Raw genomic sequence first — 22,841 nt, 5'->3', positions numbered from 1 at the left:
ATTATTTTCTTCTGCAGTAAGTTTTAGAAAACAAGCATTGACTACAAAGGAGAATTTGCCATCCCTGACCAAATACCAAGTACCACAGTCACACAAAGTAGCACTCAATGAATGAGCAAATTCCTTCACACTGGAACTTTGGCTTTCACTATCTGTGAAAATTGAAAAATGCAAAGCCATATGGGAGACCAGGTCTCACTTCAACTGAATTTTTAATTCACCATTTAAAAAGCTCTCTCAAACACGCGCGCACGCGCACACACACACACACACACACACACACACACGAGTCATCTCAAGGCCTGTGTGTCAGCTGTGTGTGCATAAACGTTTATCCCTCTGAATCAAGTCATCATTATTTCATTATTGAAATATTCTCTCAGATTGCTTGATTTCCAATGCCAGTCTCCTGGGGTAGTTAGGCAAATAAAATTCCATTTACAGAAAGACTGTGATTCGGAATTGATAATTTCTTTTTTTCCCCTTTTCTCCCCTCCTGAACCTAAAATACATCAAGCAGCACTTGAAGTGTCAGAGGAAAGGAGAAGAAGATTTTTCAAAAGCACTGGGCAGTGGGTCGCAACACATGATTTAGATTTTCCCCTTGGGCATGAGAGGCTAGTGGGGAGGAGAGTCAAGGCCCCATTTGTCGTCAGTTAACACCCGACGATGAATGTCCATATCATTGTTTGTCAAGACAGACATGCATGAATGCATGAAACGCGCAAAAATAATAACTCTTCAATCTCAGGTACACAAACATACTTAAGAAAGAGAAGTTTTATTAGGGCAATTTCACTTTATTTTTCCATACAGCAAAGTCAACTACTGCAGTAATAATAAAATAAGCATAAAACAAATTGCAGCCCAAGACAAAATACATAATTTTAAGCAACTACAAGCAGAAAGTAAGTTGTGATTACATAATAGTAAAACCAAGCACACCTGTCCTTTCAGCAGATGAAAGTGTAGGGTTGCTGATAAGTGCAACATTATAACCAGCTGGAGTGAAGGCTGGATACACTAATTCAGTAAACAAGTGCCCATTATCACATTTGCTTTTTTGAGTGCTTCTGAGTTGAAAATTAAAACCGTGAAAATTGAACTGTGTTTTATCTTTTTCACCTGCTGAAAGAACAGGCTCCTACAGCAATTAAAAAACAATCACATAACAACTATAGCTACGGTGTGCTGTTTGGTTTGCCTGTTTATGGTTGAAATTTTGTGAAAGTCAATACTTGTTTTGAAGATTTTTTTTCTTTCTTTTTTTTTTTTTTGTGAACAGTAAACCACTGAAATTGGCAGAAACTGATTTGAATAGTATATGTCCTTAGTATAGTTCTTTCTCTCTCTTTTTTTTTGTTGTTTTGTTGAAGTTTTAAACATGCAGTAGTTTTTGAAAAATGTAAGGAATATCTGATCCATGATTTCACCTTAATGGTTGAAGGACCTGCTATTTTTGGTAATGATCTTCAGGCAGATTTGGCCCAATGGAGTTTTTGTCAGTCATGAGATCTTGGAAGGATGGCATATCTTTCCAGCTGAAAAAATCCTGGCAAACTACAAGCTGTCCACAAAAAAGCAAAGCAACATGTTTGAAGGGGTATGGAGTGCTAACTCTGTGCCACTTTTGCAAGCAATTTTGCTCAGTCTGTCATTTTATTAGCCTTAACAAAACTCCTTGTAATTATAGACGTTTTTATTCAAAATAAGATCTTACTATTATACAGGTTTCTCTCTTTTGACTATATACAGAAGTGCAAAAAGTCAACCTTCTCTCTAGACGTTCCAACATGCTGAATTGCAGCATAATCAACCCTCAAGAGTTTGCACACACGCTATAATTCTCCTTACGTAAACTTTGAGTATTTGGATTATCAACAAAAAGTCCCTTGTTCTATTTATTGATTATGCAGCTTATTTATAACAAGGCCTGATATTCAGGGATTTCAAAAATATTAAACAATACTTTAACATTTGAAATGGATACAGTAGAAAATAAATTTTATTCTAATATCTAGGATCTAGATCTTCTTATAATAACTAATTACAAACAAAATAAATCATCAAAATATTACTCAATTGTCTGCCAGGATTGTTGCGATAGCAACAACTTAACTTCTTACTTAGCAATGATTATATATTTATAAGATATCCATATAAAAGATCTTTGTTCTTTAATGAAAACTAGACAAGAACTAACAATGACTGACATTCTTACACTTTTAATATTAAATCAGTAAAATATAAATCATTTAGTTAACAATACGAATATTCATATGACACTACATGTAATTCAAAACTGAGTATGTTATGAAGGAAAAAACTACTTTTTTTGTATTTTGAAAAGTTCATCGGTAAAATCTACTAAAACAAGAGTCTATAAACTGAAATGGTATTCAATTGTTAATAGAAAATGAAATCTAATAAATGTAGGAAATGAAAAACTACACTTTAACAAGAAAAATAAGTAATATTCTATAATGTAACTAACTACAATAACATGTGGAGTCACCATTACTCTCTTAACACGATTGAAATTACATTGGTATGGGTTCCAACCCGTAATGTAATAATCTAAGGCTTTAATAGATGTACAGTACAATCAGTAAAATCAACACATCAGTCTTATATTAGAAAGCATCTCTCTCAAGCATAAAAACTTGCAGTAAACTTGGAAGTATGGAAAGTTCTAGAACTGAACTTTCACTTCTCCCATTCCATACTAGAACTACCAGTGACCTGGCCCCTACTTCAGCAATTTTAGAACTGCTGAACAGAGCAAAAATATCCTTTACTAGCTGCAACATCCAAACCACAAAAAAGGAATTCCTTTGGATGAATCCATTCTTAAAAACTGAATGCACATCTATTTTTTTTTTAATTTGTAAAAGGCTTTCTAAGGCTATAAGCAGTAAATCTGAACAAAACAAAACAAAACAAATCACATATAAAATTCACCCATGTACTTAACCCACCCAATGACTAGGTTAATTAAACATTTCCCATTTTCATATTTTGGTTTATCATGCATCTGATGACAGTGCTGCTTTCTTCTTTGTTTAGAGTCACTATTTTAAATGTGACTGTGATGAAGCATTTAAGCAAATGTGAAACCATTTTTGCAAAGCATTTAGAGTCTTCTGACTTTTGACAGAGCTATAAATAAAAGCAAAATAATTTCCTCAAACTTTTTTTTGTTATCGTGTCTCAGAAATGGCATATCCCTTTTGAATAACATGTTATACAGTATAGTAGGCATAAATATTACACTACAATGCATTAAAATAATTTTTATATATATCTATTATATATAATCTCCAGTATGTGTGAGTTTATCTGTATTGAGAGAGTCTGTGTTGTGCTGTCTATTTTGTTACTGTAAAGTTAAATCGGCCATTTCTGAGACAGCTTTGGTTTCCAAAAAAAAAAGAATGGTGCCCTTTGACTGATTAGTACTAGCAAATAAGCAACAAAATGTGGCTCTGAAAACAATAACACTGAAGAAATAATACTCTAATTTGATGTACAGTCTATGGCACTTCATGAGAATCCTTAACAACATGGTACTTAAAGCCATGATGTGCTTTAAAAGATACACAGTTGTGGTTTTGCTTGGCACATTCATCTCTGTCAGATCCCTCCCTCACCACATCTTAAAATCTATTACATTAAAAATATTACTCAAACAAAAATGACTGTGCATGCACACTCTCATCTATAATGGCAATTTTAAATACAAGGTGCACCTTTGTTATTTGTAAACCTTGAAAGAAATAAACTTATTTTTAAAAAATTATATCTTGGTCTACAGACGTACCAATACATAATAGAATCATGGTTACACCATAGTCTGTCTTTTCAAGATGGCATGAATATATAGGAAACTAATTAGGTCTGCATATTTGAATGCATCACTCTGTGCTAGAAAAGAAAGACAATGTTGTTCTTTTAGACAGGAGTATCACCTCAGCACAAATATCAATTAAATGTACAAAGTGTATAGGCAACAGTGTGCAGTGGGTTTCCTTGTTGTCTTTTCTTCTGGTTAACATGCAGTATGTGGATGTCTTGTGGCTGAGGGGTTTTTGTGTGTGGTTGCTTGACGGTATATACAATATGGCTAATGACCTCGTCCTTTACTCTAACCAAGCACACTGTCCTTTCCTCTTTAGTACGATCTACAAGGGAAAAAGAGATAACCTTCTGTTAAAACAGACAATATCTAACAGTAGTTTCCCATCTACATTCAACATGAAAACTGTATTTCTTGGTTTAAAGAGTGAACACAGGAATGGCAGCACCTTCATGTAAAAACAAAAAACACATCGCAGGTACAAAGGACCAAAATGTGTTTATTGTCTCTTTGAGAATAAAATGACACTCACAGCTTCATAAAATTGTAGTCTCTGAACAAATACCAGCCAATACACAGCTTAAAGTATAAAATACATTTGCAGAATCAAGGGGCATAATACAGCAGAGCTCTTTTTAGCACTATCGTTGTGGGACAGAATTTACAACTCACTTTACTTCTTTCTAAAGTTTAATAGGTTTCAGAAGTAATGATTTGGCCCACAAAATTAAAATCCATGAAACAGTCCTATTAAACACAATTTGTTCTATGTGGATGCTGGATTAGCACAGTATGTGTTTGCCAAAACAAAAAACAAAAAAAACCGATGATACTCTAAGTGACTGCTTTGGATAATTTGCAGTTTGGATTTTTTCTCCTAAAGGCAAGAAAAAGAAAAATCATTCCTTATGCTCTTGACAAATTCAGGTTGAACTGATATTACAATGTACTTGTGACTTAATAATTCCAGCTGTTACATGAAATTTGTTCCCATAGAATCTTTACATATTCAACTATGCTTTCATACAACTTGAGAATTAAAAAAAATCACCATTCTGGCTCCACTCAAAAACCATTCTAAATATTGCAGCTTCTCATGAAAATGTATAAGTATTTGTTAAATAAACAGAACCTTAAAAGAGCTTAAGTTTCAATACTGACAAATCTACTGTTTTGCTAACTGATGAACTCCACAGCCATTTTGTATTTTTTCTGAACCTGGATTATTGCTAAGAAACGGAATTTGTTTACATATATACATACCTAACTGACCATAAAAGCTTGAAAGTGTAAAGCTTGAAATGTGTGGTTTTTTTTTTAACATGTCAGAAGAAGAACTCTACTCCCAAACCTATGTACTACAAAGTGATGTACTATTATAGTGTACAGAATAATAAACCTTATTATCAGAACTGCACTGAGAGAGCTTATGAAATAAAAATCAGTTTCAGTAATTTAATTCATGACTGCAGCATGCTTTGGTAGTGCATCTTGGATTGAGTTTATCATTCCTTTATTTCAAGTTGTGTCTGTCTTCTTTTGTATGAGTTCATCCTTTGACAAGCTCTTCCCATGGATCATTATTACAAGGGCCTCTGAACTGGTTCTCTAACACTATCTCCTGATTCAACATCCTGTCCCTTCTTCTATAAGGCTCTGATATCTCCTTTCTCTCTGCATCAACCTTCACTATCCAAATTCACTTAATTTCTGACTCAGTTAGGAAGAGCTGCTTCTTCATCTTTGTTCCTAGAGGAATTTGTTCAAAGCTCTCTTATTTTAATGAAGAGTGCTAAAATTTCCATCATCATCTCATTGACTGTCGATCTTTATTTCATCGACCTGGTAACTAACACAGAGTAGCTAACACAAAAAATCATTTATAAATGTGTTAATGCACAGATAAATGAATGAAAGGAAGCAACAAAGAAAGAATGATCACTCATTTTATTTACCAGATTCAGTTTTAAGCATTGTAGCTCTTCTTAAATATAAAAAGAAATACCTAATATAATTCTGAGCGGCTAGATAACTTGTATGAATGCATAAGAATAAAACAGGCTCTAAAAGGATGAAACATGGTCATCTTTGCAAGTCAATGTGTCTGAAAAGAAACCAACGAGACTTTCAGACTATTTGAGCAAATATCCAGGTAGATGTGTGTGTGTGTGTGTGTGTGCATATATGAATGCATGAATATATTTAAATCAGGCTCTTTATATCCTAATGACCTCAATGTGGTGAAGCATGGGGTAAACTGGGTACATGTTCTCATTTAGGATTTAGCAAGAAATTCTTGAAGAAAATAAATGCTGACTTATACCAGGGATCAGCAAACTACTGCCTGTAAGCTAAATACTGCCTACTGCCTATTTTTGTGTGTGTCCAGCTTTTTGTGACCTTATGATCCATAGCCCACCATGGTCCTTGGTCCATGGGATTTTCCAGGCAAGAATACTGGAGTGGGTTGCCATGCCCTCCTCCAGGGGATCTTCCCAGCCCAGAGATCTGTGTCTCTTATGTCTCCTGCATTGGCAGGTGGGTTCTTTGCCACTAGCACCACCAATAAAGTTTAACTGGGACGCAGCACACCCTTTCATTTACACACTGTCTCTGGCTGCATTCATGCTACATCAGCAGACTAGCCCTATGGCCCACACAACCAAAAGTATTTACTCTCTCATCTTTGAAGGAAAAGCTTGCCAGTCCCTGATCTACACCTTCTATTTAGTTTTAAGCTGTATTTTTCTTTCACGATTGTGCTTATTTCTAGTACAAAATTTTAAAAAATGTATATATCCTCATTTATGCATTTAAATATTATGCATATTTAAATAACATTAGCATATCTCTTATAAATTCATACATTAAAATTCCTCATAACCCATCTAAGATAAAACTGTGAGTTCTATATAAATACATTTTTTGAAATTCTGCAAAAATTTTTAAGTGCATTACACAATTTTTATCTTAAAAAGAAAACCTCCATGAATATACACTCAATATTACATAATGAACTTACTGTTTAGTGATGAAAATTCTACATCTGGGTAACATACTTGTGGCTAGTCAGATGTTCGGCAGATATTATGGGTATCTAGCAAATAAAAGATTATTTAATGAATGATCCATGCAAGCAAGCAAACAACCAAGAGATGAAAACATCTTAATATTAAATTTTTTAAGAAAGTGAAATTCAGCTGTGAGGTGACAGTCCTTATCTGATCAACATAACAGTAAGTTAATGTAAACTTAATGCCAAAGTAGCAACTCATTGTTTAAAATCTTTGTGTTAAATACTATTCTATAAATGTTATCAGTTTTTAGGAAGTAAGAGAAGTAAAACTATCAAAAATTCATGCAGAGCAGTAATTGAAAGAAGCCCTTTTTGTTGGCCTACACACACACACCTGTGGTTTCAGTTATTCAGTATTCTAGAAAGCAAAGTAGGCAATGTCTTGCCTATTTTTGTGCAACCAATTTCTACATTTTCATTCAACTTATGGCATCTAACATTTTTTTCCAAGTTAAAAATACCAGGTAATAATTATAAAGGAGTATTTCAAAAGAACCGGATAAAAGCATGTAAGTCTACTTCAGAACATATTCCTGAATCCTGATTGCACATTTTATTGCATTTTAAACGGGCAAGAAAATTACAAAACTTGACAGAAAACACAGTAAGGAACCAATATAGAGGTGACTTGTTTCAATCATCCCAACAGCCAACATTTTCCAATTTGTAGCCCAATTCTCCTCAACCCAGAATGATGACTGCTATACTGGGAGAGGCAACAGAGCACAGGTTCAACCCCCTAGTGACCCATTTCTGGGTGTGTAAACGTGAGCAAAGCACTTCATTACTCTATACTTAGGTTTTTTCATCTCTAAACTGGCACTAATCTCACTTCAGCAAGGTTGATGGGAGAAGAGTGAAATCGCATACATGAAGGCATTTTGTTGCTGTTTCCATCTAGATGTCCTAGACTAACTACCTCAACGTATTACAATCCACAGTCTGGAGTGTAAATTAGTATGTCTCTATTTTATTTCCATTTCTCAGCTGACATCTTTACACAATTTTACAGCACTGGCAAATGGCACGAAAATGTGCTCCAAGCATAATGAAGCTTCTCATACCATTTTTCCTGCTGCTGCAGGACAGGATGTTGCACCCAACAGTGTAGAAGCATCAGGGATGGGGCTGTCGAAACATACCAAGGACCTTCAACACCAATCGATGCAGATGAAGGGCCAGCTATAAACTTCTGCATGCATGCAGGCTGCATTTTGTGGCATCAGCTATTTCCAGCATCGCTAATGTACTGTAGGCATATACATATGTATGTATATGTAGATATAATATATGTGTGTATATATATATCCATTCCCTTTTCTTTCTTCTGGTTGTCAAACAGTATGAAGACCCAAGATTATGCATGAAATGGTCACAGCACAATGCAAAAAGTAAAGTGTCCCCTACAACCAAGGTGGCCAAGGGCATGTTGAAATTTGCTTTGCTGTAGTTCTGCTTACACCAGCAATTCTATAGTCATACATGGTACACACAAGAGAGTTCAGCATCACTGATCTGCACCATAAATAGATTGCATTGAATCCATTAAGAAATTTCTGCCATAGATTACTAACATGCCACATACGCACAATCTAGCATTCTTGTAAATGAGTCTGATGTGTTAGCAAAAATCCAAGGCTATTTTGACAAACTTCAGAAAAACTAATGATTCTTTGCCAAGAAATGTTTAAAGCTTGTCTGAAACTTTGAAATACATCCATTTTGGCATGCTGCTTTTGAAAGTTTTTAGTGACTATACTTATAGTTTATAGTTCTTCTTCAATGGTACATGGCGTACTGCAGAAACAAGGCTGGCTCCTCCTTATAGTGATAACTGCAAATTCAAATGGCATTTAATTGGTCTTCTTTTCCCAAAGGGGCAACATGTTGATATCCATCTGATACTGCTTGTTTGTTTTGTTTTGATTTTGAGATTCATTTGGTTACACTTAACTTGGTCTGAGAATTATCTGAAATTTGACTGGACTCTAGCTATTTCATATGCTGATAACCCTATTGAACTTGCTTTCATAACAAATCTATCTATACTTTCAAGCCAAAAACTACTTTATATAAATTTGATTTTGATTCAACCAGTATTTTCTAGACTACAATTTTAAATAGGAGCCAAAAATGCTGGCTGAATCCATGCAGATTTTAAATTCTAAATATTTTAATAATTATTTTCTTTTGAATAATTACATTATGAAATTTAAATTTGTGAAACATATTCCTTTTACTTAAAAAACAACCCTGTGTATTTGTCACTCCATAGACTTGTATGGAGCACAGAATGACTCTAATTGCTATACTTGGTGCCTTCTTCTTTCCTTCATAACCCTCTAACATTTATGCTGAGTAGTTATAGAAATAAGAGAACTTATGAATTTTATTTTTTCACTTAAATCGTTGAGAAACAAAACTTGAACACTTACTTATTTTAACTTATTTTGAGTATGCAATCTGCTTATCAAATAAAACTAATGAATTTATAACAAACTCTATTTACAAGAGTGGTTGTTTGTGGCATATATAGCACATTTACATATTTTGGTTTTTATTAAGAATTTAGGCAAGAAACTATATATATATATATCCAATGTTTATAACAAAACCCTTAAAATCACCTATATTTTTAAAATTACTTTTTATTATATAAATTTCAGGTGTACAGTACTATAGTTCAACATCTGTATACATTACCTGATAATAATTTTGACTGGTCGAAATACCTGCATGATTTTGATTTGAGACCAACTGAGAATTGCTTGTGTAAATATCATTTTAGTAGCTTTAGAAATGGAGCTGCGACAACTTTGGAGCACTTATAAATGGCATAAAAGCATTCTGCTGCTCATCATAGAAAGAATGTGTAGGCCAACAAGAGGTATCTTTGAAACCCCATGCTATTAAAGCACCCTCTACAGCCCTCACGGACACACGATTCCCCACTGACCTCAATGGGAAATCCACGTGCGTAAGGGCTGTTGGACTGAGCCCTATTAGAGTTGGTTTTTAAGAAACAAAGCTGTAAATTAGCAAACCTGGTTGGCTGTGGCTGTTGCAGCGAAGGGAACACTTGTGGCAGATGTTGTTGCTGCGGACACAGTGGCTGGCGTAGCACCGTGCACCATGGGAACTTTCGGAGGGAAAATCATATAAGCAAACATACAGAAGAGTGTAGCAATATGGAAACCATGGCAACATGGAGGAGATAATTGGGCATGGTATTTATCACAGCGGTAAGCCATGTGACGGGACATCATCACCAGCGAGTGACATGCAATCACAGCGCAAAGCAGGACAACATTCCAAGGAGAGAAGGGGAAGGGGGATGAAAGAGAAAAAAAAAGGGGAAAAAAAGCTTGTTACCATCAAATCAAGAAAATTGACACAAACAGGCTTAATTTGCTAAGTCAACACCAAGAATTTTATATAGTGGTCATAGTTAGACATTCAAAATCTAAGTCAAAATACAGATATTTACTTCATATATACAATTATCTGTTTTTGAATATAAGTATGTTTTCTTATTTACTATTATAAAAATACACAATATATTACTTTTATGAGATAGTTGTTTTTTTTTTACACACCAGAACTCATAGTCCAATCAAAATCCACCAAAGGTGACTAAAGGAAACTTGTGTGTAAAGAAAACATTTATGTGAGTCCATGTCAATTAAATAGAAAATGGCATTTAATTGACAGGTGTTAGTAAAAAGGAAATGGACTTGCCCAATAGATAAAAGTTAAACTCAGCAGTGGATTTTGAGGGGCTGTGAGGTGCACCATAGGTTTAAGATAATCAAGAAACAAAGCTGGCACCTACCAACACTTGTAGCGGGTGTCATGCACAATATTGAGCCTGCCCATCATGCATTGCAACAGGAAGGTGGATTTGAAAAGGGAAAAGAATTAAAACATCCCATCACACGTGTAATTAGGAAATTCATTTGAACAAAGAAGAAAAATTGTTATTATGGGAACAGTGGCATGTAACTGTCAGCACAATCAAATCATACAATAGCATAGTGATCAATTAGAACTAGTCTCAAGTGAAGAATAAAAGCCAGTTTAACTGTGTGCTGGTACACTTTGTTTCTCCTAATTGCTGCCTATAAATAAAAGTTAATTTTTAAAAAAATGGAAACCTGCTTAATTCTTTTAAAAATAATACTGTAATTTGTTTTGTTTTAATCTGGTTACTGGCCATCTGGTGGCTTTGCTATTTCTGACTTTTTAACATATGAATTGAGCACATGTTAAATAATTAAGAGAAATTTACTAAGAGGCTAAATAATTCAATGCACAGAACTGACTTAACAATGTAATGAAGCCAAAGCACTCATTTCATTCCCTTAGTTTTATTTATTTCCCTGTTCAATGTAGCAGCAACCACACAGAAATGCAAGGGGTTGTGATCAACCATAGAGGAATTTTATTTGGAGGGATACCAAGCAATATAAATAAGGCATACGGAGAAACTGAAATTCTGCACTGCCTTAGTTTGGAAATTAAATGTACAGAAAACATTTAGATGGGACACACTTTCTTAAAGTCTCAAACTGATTTACTTAGAAGGTATCTGAGAAAGCAGACTGGTTTTCCTTGCTGTTTTAAACCTTCAGGACTTCTCAGAACGGCACATGTTCTATGAAATTTCACATTCAAAAATGGTTAGTAAGATTCGAATAAAAACCCTGAATGGGTATAATGAAGATATAGACACCGCATAGGAGGTGTTGGCACTGATGTTCACAGTGGCTCCACCACAAGGTTAAAATCAGTGTCACATAGATAATACCTGTTCTCTGTGCCATATAAACATTGGGAAATCTACCTTATCTTACCAAGCACAGGCCACTTTCCCATATACTGAATTACTGTTCTTTCTATGAGATTATTTTAGACTCCTAGGTTTTAAAATATCAAATGATTTTATATTTCTATCTAAATCTTGGCACATCCTATTTACATACTAGCAGCATCTGGGATGAACATTTGTTAGAAAAAATCTGCCAACTGCGTCTTGTCAGAGATGGCCCTACAAAACAAAGCTGCCATTGAGAAGCATAGATTACTTCACTGGCATCCTTGTAACAGCTGTAATTAGACTGTTATCACAATTAAGACTGTGGGCACAAGGAGCAATGATTAAACTCGGGAAGAGAGCTAGGGAGGCATTCTCTCAGGTGGAGTAGTATTACACTGAAAAGCATTATTTATTAAGACACTTGAAGATCTCTGTCATTTGCTACCACTACTGAGTCAAAGCCTTGTGGAAGACAACAAAAACAAATCAGTGATAACTGAGACCAGTAATTTGATACAGTAGAGCAAGCAAACTTTAATATCCTAGATTCTATGACATCATTATCCTCCAACAGTTGGGTCAGAAGACTGGGAAAGAATGAATGAAAGATGAATGAAAAAGAATAATGTGGAATTTGAGAAATATTTGTTTTAAATACTGTCCAGGGTAAGTTTTAAATTTATTATTTATTATTATGCTGCAATTTGTCTATTATGTTTCATCCCACGCATAAGGAAGGCTGCACATGCTGAAAATGAGTTAACCTTATCCTGTCTCTCTAAAATCCTAAAGCTTTTAGGACTTGGATTTCAGTTTGAGCTATCTTCCTCATTACCATTAAAACCAATGCACACAGTTTTGAGAGGGATTTGCAGCAAATAAACATAAGGCAGCAATGAAAATACTAGCCAGGGTGCAGTAATTCACAAATATGAAGACATAATGCTGTAGGACCCACTTACCGAAATCAAAAATCACTTTTGAAATGACCATAATAGCCATCTGTACATCAGATTGATTGATTTATGAATGATTCCATAAATAGCCAATTAAAATTTTTTCTTCAATTTTCAGCATAAGGTAAAATTTAAGTGAATGTATTTGTCAATTTCAAATTTCTCCTACAAAGGTATTTGCAGAGCAGAATGGTGTGCTTCTGAGGAATGCAAGATGTTAATTACATGATTTATAATTTGAAATGTTAATTTTTATGAAGATTCATAAGATAAAACTAGGAAAGTAGTTTACCAATGAGATGTATGTGTAGTTCAAATCAGTTCAAGAAGGGAAAAAAGTAGAGAGGAAAAAAACTATAGAGATTTTGTTGGAGGTTTGCATTTACATGTGGTAATTCAAGCTTATTTAGGTGTATTATGATAGGAGTAAAAAGCTGATTTAAAGCCTTCTAAAAATACTCTATATCATTTAGAGCTAAAAGTTCACAATCAATTGAATTATTCTTAAAATTGACGTCTAAAGAAGAAACAGCTTCATATAATTTATTTTTATAATCTGTTGAATTATATTTTGTGTCTCTACTGAGTTCAGGAAAAAACAGTGCTTACTACATTCCTGGCTTTATTCCAAACTCTTAGACCTGTCTGTAAAAGCGCTTTAAGAAGATGTTTTATTATATTATGCTTAAAACTAACTTAAACATAACTTTATGAAATAATTACCAGTATTATCCCCTTTTTATATATAAAAAAATTAAGTATAACTTATGGTAGACTATATTTAAACTTCCAAGCCAGATTTATAATCACTATGCTAAGGTTCAAATAAACCATCTTTATTAACTTCATTAATCATACTAAAAGTGATAATTGAAAGTTTTGTTTTCTTTTCTTTCTGTAAAAGCAACCCCATCCCCTGCTTCTCTCCTCTTATTCCAACCCCTCAGGAAAGTTTTCTGGACTTCCGTTTCCTTCTTTCTAGGAATGTTCGCTCAAGGTGAAGCTGAAGCTGTTGAAAGCAAACTTATTTTTAGGTTTTTAAAAATCATAAGCCTACAATGACTGAGGGCAATATGCTAGGAAGAGAAGTATGCTTTTGCGGATGCCAAGTGGGCAAAAAAAGGTGAAGGAAAGCAGAGAGAAAAAAATTCTTCCAGACTCTGAAGAGAAGCATGCAGGGGCCCTCGGTAATTGGGCTAGTGGTGTGTTCTTTCACAGCAGCGCTGCCAGAAGCAGGCTTTCCAGGGAATGGGATGCAAGGGAGGCTAAGGAGCTTAGGCAAGGATGCTGGTACCCAAGGCAGGCACAGAAGCCTTGGAGCACCTGCATTCAAGGGATCTTCTAAGCATGGACAATGATTACATCAGCAATGGCTGGTGTTGACTGAAGAATGGAGACTGAGTAACCTGTCTCAGACTACTGGACAGCACAGGATCACCATTCAAGTAGAGATAGGAAAGAAGAGGAGGTGTGAGGATGGGAATCTTGGAATTTCAGTGGTGCCTGATACATCTACCCAATACTGAAACTGAAGCTTAGAATTGGACTTAATATAAATTCAGGAAAACAAAACTGATGTAAATAAAAGTGTTATTTCATGAAATTTATACCTACAACATAAGTAGACATTAGATTATGTATACTCTGTATGAATAGTAAATTTAGTCTTAACGGGTGAAGGTAAAAAAAAATGGACTATCCATTTAAAAAAATAAAAATTTCTTCAGTGTGAACATGGTCCAAATTACTTATATTTATCTTTAAATGAGATGGAAGGTATAAAAGCAAAAGGCTAGAAAACTTTCTTCGGAGAGGTGGGAGTGGGATGGGAGATGCAGTGAGATGTAGTTGACTGAATGAATAGAAAGATGGATGAACGAGCGAGTCAGAGGATGTGCAGTGCTAAGTCGTTTCAGTGACTCATTGTAACCCATGGACTATAGCCCGCCAGGCTCCTCTGTCCATGAGATTCTCCATGCAAGAGTACTGGAGTGAGTCGCCATGGCCTCCTCCAGGGGAATCTTCCTGACCCAGGGATCGAACCCACATCTCTTTTGTCTCCTGCATTGGCAAGCAGGTTCTTTACCACTGGCACCACCTGGGAAGCCCAGGAAGAAGGATAGGTGGATGGAAAACAGGGAAGGAAAGAAGAAAGAGGAAGAGAAGGAGGTAGGAACAGAAAGAATAGATAAATGGTTAGAAGGATGGATGGATAAATGGACAGATGAATGCATACATGGATGGGGGCATGGATGGATTGATGGATAGATGGGTAAAGGCCACATAAGACCAAGTTTGTTCTTAAAAGTTATGGTATATACTAATTTTTCTTTACTAGTTAGGTGGCTTGCTATGCAATCCTGATCTTTTGCTAGCAACCTGTTCTGTATACAGAGTTACCTGCTCCAAAGATTTAGTCAACCATGCTTCACTGTAATGTCAATGAAATAGACCTATACATCTCTGATGTTATTATTGAAGCAACAGACTACAGAATTCTAAAACTCTAAACTGCAAAAAATAAACAGCTTCCTTTCTCTGCTGCTGCTGCTGCTGCTAAGTCGCTTCAGTCGTGTCCGACTCTGTGCGACCCCATAGACGCCAGCCCATCAGGCTACCCCGTCCCTGGGATTCTCCAGGCAAGAACACTGGAGTGGGTTGCCATTTCCTTCTCCAATGCACAAAAGTAAGAAGTGAAAGTGAAGTCACTCAGTCGTGTCCAACTCTTCACGACCCCATGGACTGCAGCCTTCCAGGCTCCTCTGTCCGTGGGATTTTCCAGGCAAGAGTACTGGAGCGGGAATGTAACTTCCAAATTATAATATTGAGGTTAGACAGGATGCTCTGATCACAGAATTCATCTATAGGTCTGCAGAACAACCTAGACTTTGGAAAATGAACTTCCTTTTCCCCCATATCACGAGAGATGACACATGAATTTATGGTAGGATAGATTTTTTGTAGTTCTCAAAAATTCATTGACAATATTTAAAAATGGACAGATTTCACATATAACTGTTCAAAAGTCCAGAGTATCTGGGAAATAAATCATTAGATCTAGCAATACTGGACACCAGAGCCATCACATTGAGTCGTATACAACCACCCCATAGTCACAAAGACTATGACATATACAGAGCCACAAAGGGTGTCCAGCGCACAACTGGTACAACCTACCGGGCAGATAATCTAAGGCAACAAAAGGCTGTCTGAACACTGACTGTTCCCTTCAAACTAGGCCTAAGCTCTCCTGCACCTCCCAGACCCCATAGCTTCAAATTTACTTCTTGCTTCACTTGTTCATATTTCCTGCCTGGCTTTTAAGGTATTTGGGTTTTTATATTTTCTATATTAGATTTCTTTCCTTAACTGCTGTATGATAAAGTGGTTTGGCAGGAGTATAGATGGGCTATCCATTATAACTTTTTAATGTCATTGTGGCACATAAGTACCTATGAGATTAAAAATACTCTGAAGGAATGAAGGAGGCGCTACCTACTTCTATGTGATGACAAAAAGTTAACCTGCAAGCTCTTTAAAACCAGGTTACAAATAATCCTTATTTGATATTACTATTGCAATAATTACATATTGACTACAAATATAAAAAAATAATTCTGATGCAAATTTATCATAAAAAATGCAAACAAATCTTTAAAATTTCAGCATATTTCAATATATTGTGGCACATTTTATTTAAATTAACAATGCTTAGTTTCTAGACAGAGAGGTAAGTATGAGTCTGATTTATGAAGGTATGTATTGGTTTTCCCTGAGTCGAATTTTACCTAGCATCTTTTGCTCTATCCCATCTACAGACTAAAACCCATTCCATAGAGAGACTATGGTCATAAATCAGAGTCATACATGTCATACAATTAATGATTATACTTATTTAGAAAACTCTTCAGTCATGTGAATGTTGTTGGAGAAACTGAAGCAAAATCTACTTGATAAAAGAGATTATTTTAGGTTTCTTTAAGTAACATATGGAAGAAGTTAAATTTGTTTTCACTTTTAGATTTTTAAATAAAGAAACTGTCGTTTCTAGTAGGAATGTTTCATTTAGTGAAATAAACTGACAAAAATAGTTTTTAATTTCTTCAAAAAGATCACAGTTGTTACCTATAATTCCTTGAAACTTTGTCTAGTGATCTGACTATAAAAAAATTGATAGATTATTTGTTGGAGACAGCATAAATCTGGGGAGATGGAAATTTATAATAAAGCAAAACAAATTATTTCTGGAAATCTCTGAAAACATACATATGTTGAGAAAAAAATTTTAATTTTATAAAACTTAAAAGAAATGTGACTTTTCCTTCAGAGTACAACAAATACCCAAAGATCAAATGACTTAATTTCTATTCTAAAATGGACAAACTGCAACTTGACAGATACTATTTCATGAGTACAAATATAACTTTATCTGTGGTGCTAAGGCAGGCTATTTCAATTAGTGGAATATTCTATTCTAGTTCACTGAATGTTACTACATATTCTACACATGGATGGCTAGTTTTCAAAGAGGCACTGTATAAAAAGCAGTACTTGGCAGTAAAAACTAATGAGAATATAATTTATTCTCACTGTTAAAAAACAAATGATCACATTTCCTCATGGTATTTTGAACCTGCTGCTAAGTCACTTCAGTCGTGTCCAACTCTGTGCGACCCCATAGACGGCAGCCCACCAGGCTCCCCGTCCCTGGGATTCTCCAGGCAAGAACACTGGAGTGGGTTGCCATTTCCTTCTCCAGTACATGAAAGTGAAAAGTGAAAGCTAAGTTGCTCAGTCATGTCCGACTCTTAGCAACTCCGTGGACTGCAGCCCACCATGGGATTTTCCAGGCAAGAGGACTGGAGTGGGGTGCCATTGCCTTCTCCGATTTTGAACCTAATGCACTGTAAATACTGTTAGCATAGTATAACATACTAATGGGTCTGTATCTTTGACATACACATCTAATCATAAATTTATCAATTTAATTAATAAAATTATTTTATTAACTGAATCTCTTAATACACGGCAATTTTTAAGAAAGATTAAGAGATGAAGAGGAAATAAGATTAGAGTCTCTGGTTACTTAAATTCTAGATTATAAGGAATGTAATATGTATTGTCTAAAGCAAATGAAGAAGTAAAAATAATAAATTTCCAGGTAATTAAGTGACTGATTAGTTTATGTTTTTAAATTGTAAATCTTTGTGTATAGTTCTAGAGCATGTTTATGTTACCAAGTTGAAATCAACTGAAACCACAAATGTGTAACTCACTTATAAATGTAAACTTCACTGGGTAATTAGGGCTACTTCAATATTAGCTCAGGAGCAAAAACTTTAAGTGATGTATACTGATTGGTACCAATAAGATTGGAACAGAGTCAGTTTTTTATTCTCCACCTTGAAAACAAAAAGGCTGAAAAATAAAAACCAAAACTGAAGTGTCATTTCATATAATTCAAATGAACTCTGGAATCATGAAGGCAAAGGGGTCTTACAGCAGGAAAGGGTCATAAAATAGCTTGACAGACATGTAACGGTGTTGAGGAAAGAGGAAAAAAAAAAGAGAACTCTATTTCATTTCAAATTACACAGATACAAATAAATATACAAAATATCACTGACTTCTTATCCATTTTTCATTAAGCTAAAACTCTTAGTTTTTAAGGAAAATCATAGGAGAGACCTGAGACAACTTTTCATCTTACCTTCCACCTGCTCTATGGTTAAAAATGACTAGGGGCGTGGCTTATCTGCTCTACCAATAGAAATCTACATGCATTATCAGATTTATTTATTAACAAACTCAAACGCCTTACCTGGTGGGAGAAATGCTGTATGCTGTTGTAACTGCATGTTGGCTAGAGCCTGTTGGTATTGGAAAATACCAGTGTTAAAGACTGCTGTGGCACCGTTGGTTTTTTCAAGAGCAGGCCTCTTTGGTAATGGGGGAAGTACAGCTTGAGGAATTCCCTGTTTAGTGAGTGAGTATAAAAAACAAATACCAGTAAAAAGAGAAAAAGAAAAAAGAAAAATCAGTTGAAGGCTAAAATTGTTAGGAAGCATGAGCAAGCAAGCAGCAGAGCACTTAACTACCCGAAGAAAAAACATCCAATAAACAAAATTTAAAGGGAAAAAAAAAAAAAAAAGCAAGATAAAAGCTTTAAAGGAAGCATTATTTTTGTTTTGGAGAAAAAAAAACCCCACTAGTATGAGAGCACATGTTATAATGTGTTACAGTGTTTTAAGTCCCATAATGCTTCAGGCTTTCTGGGAGAAGCCATTGATTTGGGAAAAGAAGAAAAGCTGCACTGCGAGCTCCATGAGGATTGACAAGTATAAGCAATGTTAATAGTTAATTGTACGAAGTGACCGAAACTGGTAAAATAAAACCCAGTCCCACTCTGCCCTCCTCCCCAAATCTACCTGAACATGCACATGTCCCAGAGCATGCAAGTTTTTTTTTTTTCTTAAAACATTGAACTATAAATATTAAAAAGTCAATAATTCTATCACTAAAGCCATGCTAACCAAACAGGTACATAAATATACAGTCCAAAAATACGTATTTAATGTCCTTCAAATACTTCATTAGAACATTCTACAATGTAGTTAAACTGAATGTGGGCTGCTGGGTTTTTGGATTCTTTCATTGTACCACATCTGTCCAGGGACTTGTTTACAGTCTTTCCACTAATTTTGTCAGGAAACCACACTCAGTTTTCATTGTACTTTACAACTTTATAACAGAAAAAGGAATATATATTTTTAAATTGATTAAAAAAAAAAAACTTGTATCTACAATAAAGCTACATGCCAAGCTAAAAGGTGAAAGGTCATAGTACCAGGTCAAAGGTTGCCTCGAGGGGTCGCTTCAGTGATTTGACAGCCGACTGAGTCTTAATTAGCAGGCAGCGAGCACATGATGGCAATGGGCCAGTGGGGTTCAAGCGCATTAACATAAACAGCAAGCAGAGGTGCATCATGGGGGCAGCAGTGCATTTTTGGGTAGGTGAGAAAAAACAAATAAAAAAACAAATCATCGGAATGCCATATACAACGAATAACAAGACTAAGCATGCACAATAAAGGCACTACTGAGTTGTTATTGGGAGGATAACTCCTCTTCATAGTTAATTACAAACAAGATACTCTAACAGAAAAAAAAAAAAAAGAGAGAGAGAGTGGAAGGAAGAGAAGAGGAGAGAGTCTGCCTTCTGTATTTTTGCTCAAGTATCCATAAACAAACACAGAAAAGACCTCTCCGTGACTATTCGACTGTGCTACGAAATACCACACAGGGTTCTTTTTCATGAATAATTTAACAATTAAGTCATATATTTATGTAAAAAAAAAAAGGACAACATTAAAACAGCTAAGCAAAGAACAAAACTGGACTCATTAAAATCAGCTATTAGATCACGTTAAAATTTACCTTCATTATAGTTTAGTATCTGTTCTAAATGATCCATTTCTAACTCTTCCTTCAGTCCTGCTTTCTCCTTTCTATGTAATGGCATAGGCAAACTTCTCTAGTTTTACAGGTCTGTTTATGCCACAATATAGTTCAAGATAATCTAGATAAGCAAACTGCTCAACATCTTGTACGGAAATCTAAGAACAGTTCTGTTGAAGCAATTCTCCTAAATAGTTTCAGATTTTGTTATGGTTAAAGCAAGATAAATGTAGAGAAGAGCCTTGATGTGCAGAAGAACACACCGAAGGAAAACAATGGCTGATTAGATAGCACACAGAAATAAGAGGACCAGAAATGGCAGTATCGTTAAACTGAAAAGGAGACAGGTGTTCTGTACAAAGCAGAAATTTCAGAAACCCTATATCCAGAGTAAGACAGAGTATTAAAAATTAGGCCGAGGGAAGGAGCAATCTGAACCATTTGAGGAGTTACCCTCACTTCTCTGAATGGTCACTTCATTACGTATTGTCTGGGATACCTGAACAAACATATCTTCAGCAAAAAAAAAAAAAAAAAAAATTTTAAGGTTAATAAATGAATAGCTTGTTGTCAGATACAGCTGTTCACTGTTTTTGTGACCGTTAACAAGGACTGAGCCAAGGTTTCTACTCACCATGGCAGCTGCAGTGGCTGCAGCCTGTGCTGCGGCAGCCTGGTTGACCTGGTATTGGGCAGCCTTGATCTTGGCTTGCAGATGTGCGGGAGGATGGAAGTATTTGCACTTTTCCCGAGAGCATCTCCCTTTGATGTAATCCATACACACGGTGACTGTGTTGTCATTGGTGTCAATCATTGTGCTGTCAGCAGGATGGGCGAACCGACAATCATTTTCTCCTCTGTTGCAGTTGCCTCGCTGGTACTCTCGACATACCTATGGCGTCATAAAGTGCACAAAGGTCAGTCGATATGGATAAGTAGAAACTTTCTCAAGATTTAAAGTGCAAGAGTGGTGACAGAAGGCTACAGGTGAAAGGGGGAAAGAATGTGCAAAGGAACCACAAAATAATTTGAAAACATTGTGTGTGTGTTAGTCACTCAGTCGTGTCTGACTCTTTGCAACCCCATGGACTGTAGCCTGCCAAGCTTCTCTGTCCATGGAATTCTCCAGGCAAGAATACTGGAATGGATTGCCATTCCCTCCTCCAGAGAAACTTCCCAACCCAGGAATCGAACCCTGGTCTCCTTCCTCACAGGAATATTCTTTACCATTTGAGCTACAGGGAAGTCGTAGTATACTAATTACAGCCCTATTTCAATAAAATGTCCATAGGAAGAAAATGCACTTAAGATACTAACTATGGTAAAACATCTAATTTAAATAAAGTTGATATACTTATTCATTGTTGTTGTTCAATTGCTTACTCGTGTCTGACTGTTTAGTGATCCCATGGATTGTAGTTCACCAGGCTCCTCTGCCCATGGGATTCTCCAGATAAGAGTATTGGAGTAAGTTGCCATTTCCTTCTCCAGGGGATCTTCCCAACCCAGGAACTGAACCCGCAACTCCTACATTGCAGGTGGATTCTTTACTACTGAGCCATCATGGAAGGCCATACTTACTCATTAGGAAATAGGAGGAAATAGTAACTTCGTAGTGAAGAACTCTATAGACACCACTTAACCAAACAAAGTTAATATCACCAGTAATAAAGACATAATGATATCACATATCTACTGATATGATGCACTGAAAAAAGGTTACAACATCACATTTGTTGTATTATTGCTGAGAACACATAACCTGAATTTAATCATGACAATACATTAAACAAACTAAAATGGTAGGATGTTTTACAAAATGACTCATCAGTACTCTCCCGAAGTGTCAAGGTCATGAAAGACAAAGAAAGACTGAGATACTGTTATAGATTGAACGATCTTGAGTCGGAGGAAGGATATTGGTAGGACAATGGGTGAAATTTGATTAAGGTCTGTAGATTGGTTAATAGCAGCATATCAATGCTAATTTTCTGGTTTTGTAAGCGGTAACATGGTTATGTAACCTGTCAATATTTAGGTAAGCTGGGTGAAGGAGACGCAGGAACTCGGTTCTCTTTTTGCAAATTTTATGCTAATCAGAAATAACTTAAAAGTTAAAGTGTAAAAAGTAAACTGATACCTTTTTTTGTAAAATGTTTCTAAGAGCTATATTTTTGATCACTAGATATTCACTGGGTAGTGAATGTAAAGTAGATGGAAAAGGATTCGTTTTTGTTATATGTTTTATATCTATTAATTTTGGATAGGATTCCTGGAGAAAAGGTGAAAATGGATTATTTTACATCCATTTGCTTGATTTCGACCTCTTACTATTAAAGGTTGTTGGGGATTTCCCAGGGGGCACAGTGGTAAAGAATCTGCCTGCCAATTCAGGAGACGTGGGTTTAATCCGTGGGTCAGGAAGATCCCCTGGAGTAGGAAGTGGCAACCCACTCCCGTATTCTTGCCTGGAAAATTCCATGGACAGAGGAGCCTGGTGGGCTACAGTCCATAGGGTCACAAAGAGTTGGATGTGACTGAGCACACACTTTATAGCTTGTCAAGGTGCTTGCTCTTTTCAAAAAGTTGCCAGCACTTTCATTCAGGAAAGTTTGACCTTTTTACCACAAGAGGGCCACCTAAACACAAAAAGTCCTTTTGATATTTTTATGCGCTTAT

At 35.7% G+C, this 22,841-nt stretch overlaps 1 protein-coding gene across 29 annotated transcripts in view; it reads right to left on the bottom strand.

Annotated features, from left to right (window-relative positions):
• Positions 1-762: 762 nt before the first annotated feature.
• Positions 763-22,841, bottom strand: part of MBNL1 (muscleblind like splicing regulator 1) — a 220,388-nt gene continuing 198,309 nt past the window's right edge. For 8 of the 29 annotated variants that reach the window (XM_040235160.1, XM_040235142.1, XM_040235318.1 and 5 more), the window contains 7 exons: positions 20,797-21,054; positions 19,552-19,605; positions 18,526-18,679; positions 10,765-10,800; positions 9,977-10,071; positions 6,879-6,953; positions 763-4,181 (listed from right to left, as the gene is read on the bottom strand). In XM_040235160.1, coding sequence (XP_040091094.1) covers positions 6,897-6,953; positions 9,977-10,071; positions 10,765-10,800; positions 18,526-18,679; positions 19,552-19,605; positions 20,797-21,054 — 654 coding nt within the window. In that variant the 3' untranslated portion in view covers positions 763-4,181; positions 6,879-6,896. Of the gene's footprint in view, positions 4,734-6,878; positions 6,954-7,996; positions 8,061-9,976; positions 10,072-10,764; positions 10,801-17,552; positions 18,228-18,525; positions 18,680-19,551; positions 19,606-20,796; positions 21,055-22,841 lie in introns of those variants that run through there. The other 21 variants (XM_040235192.1, XM_040235334.1, XM_040235207.1 and 18 more) reach the window with 18 other exon arrangements.

Source organism: Oryx dammah, unplaced genomic scaffold (genome assembly GCF_014754425.2).
Source record: "Oryx dammah isolate SB20612 unplaced genomic scaffold, SCBI_Odam_1.1 HiC_scaffold_2, whole genome shotgun sequence".
In the NCBI taxonomy this organism is placed as follows: Eukaryota; Metazoa; Chordata; class Mammalia; order Artiodactyla; family Bovidae; genus Oryx; species Oryx dammah.
This window is presented reverse-complemented; position numbering and strand designations above follow the sequence as displayed.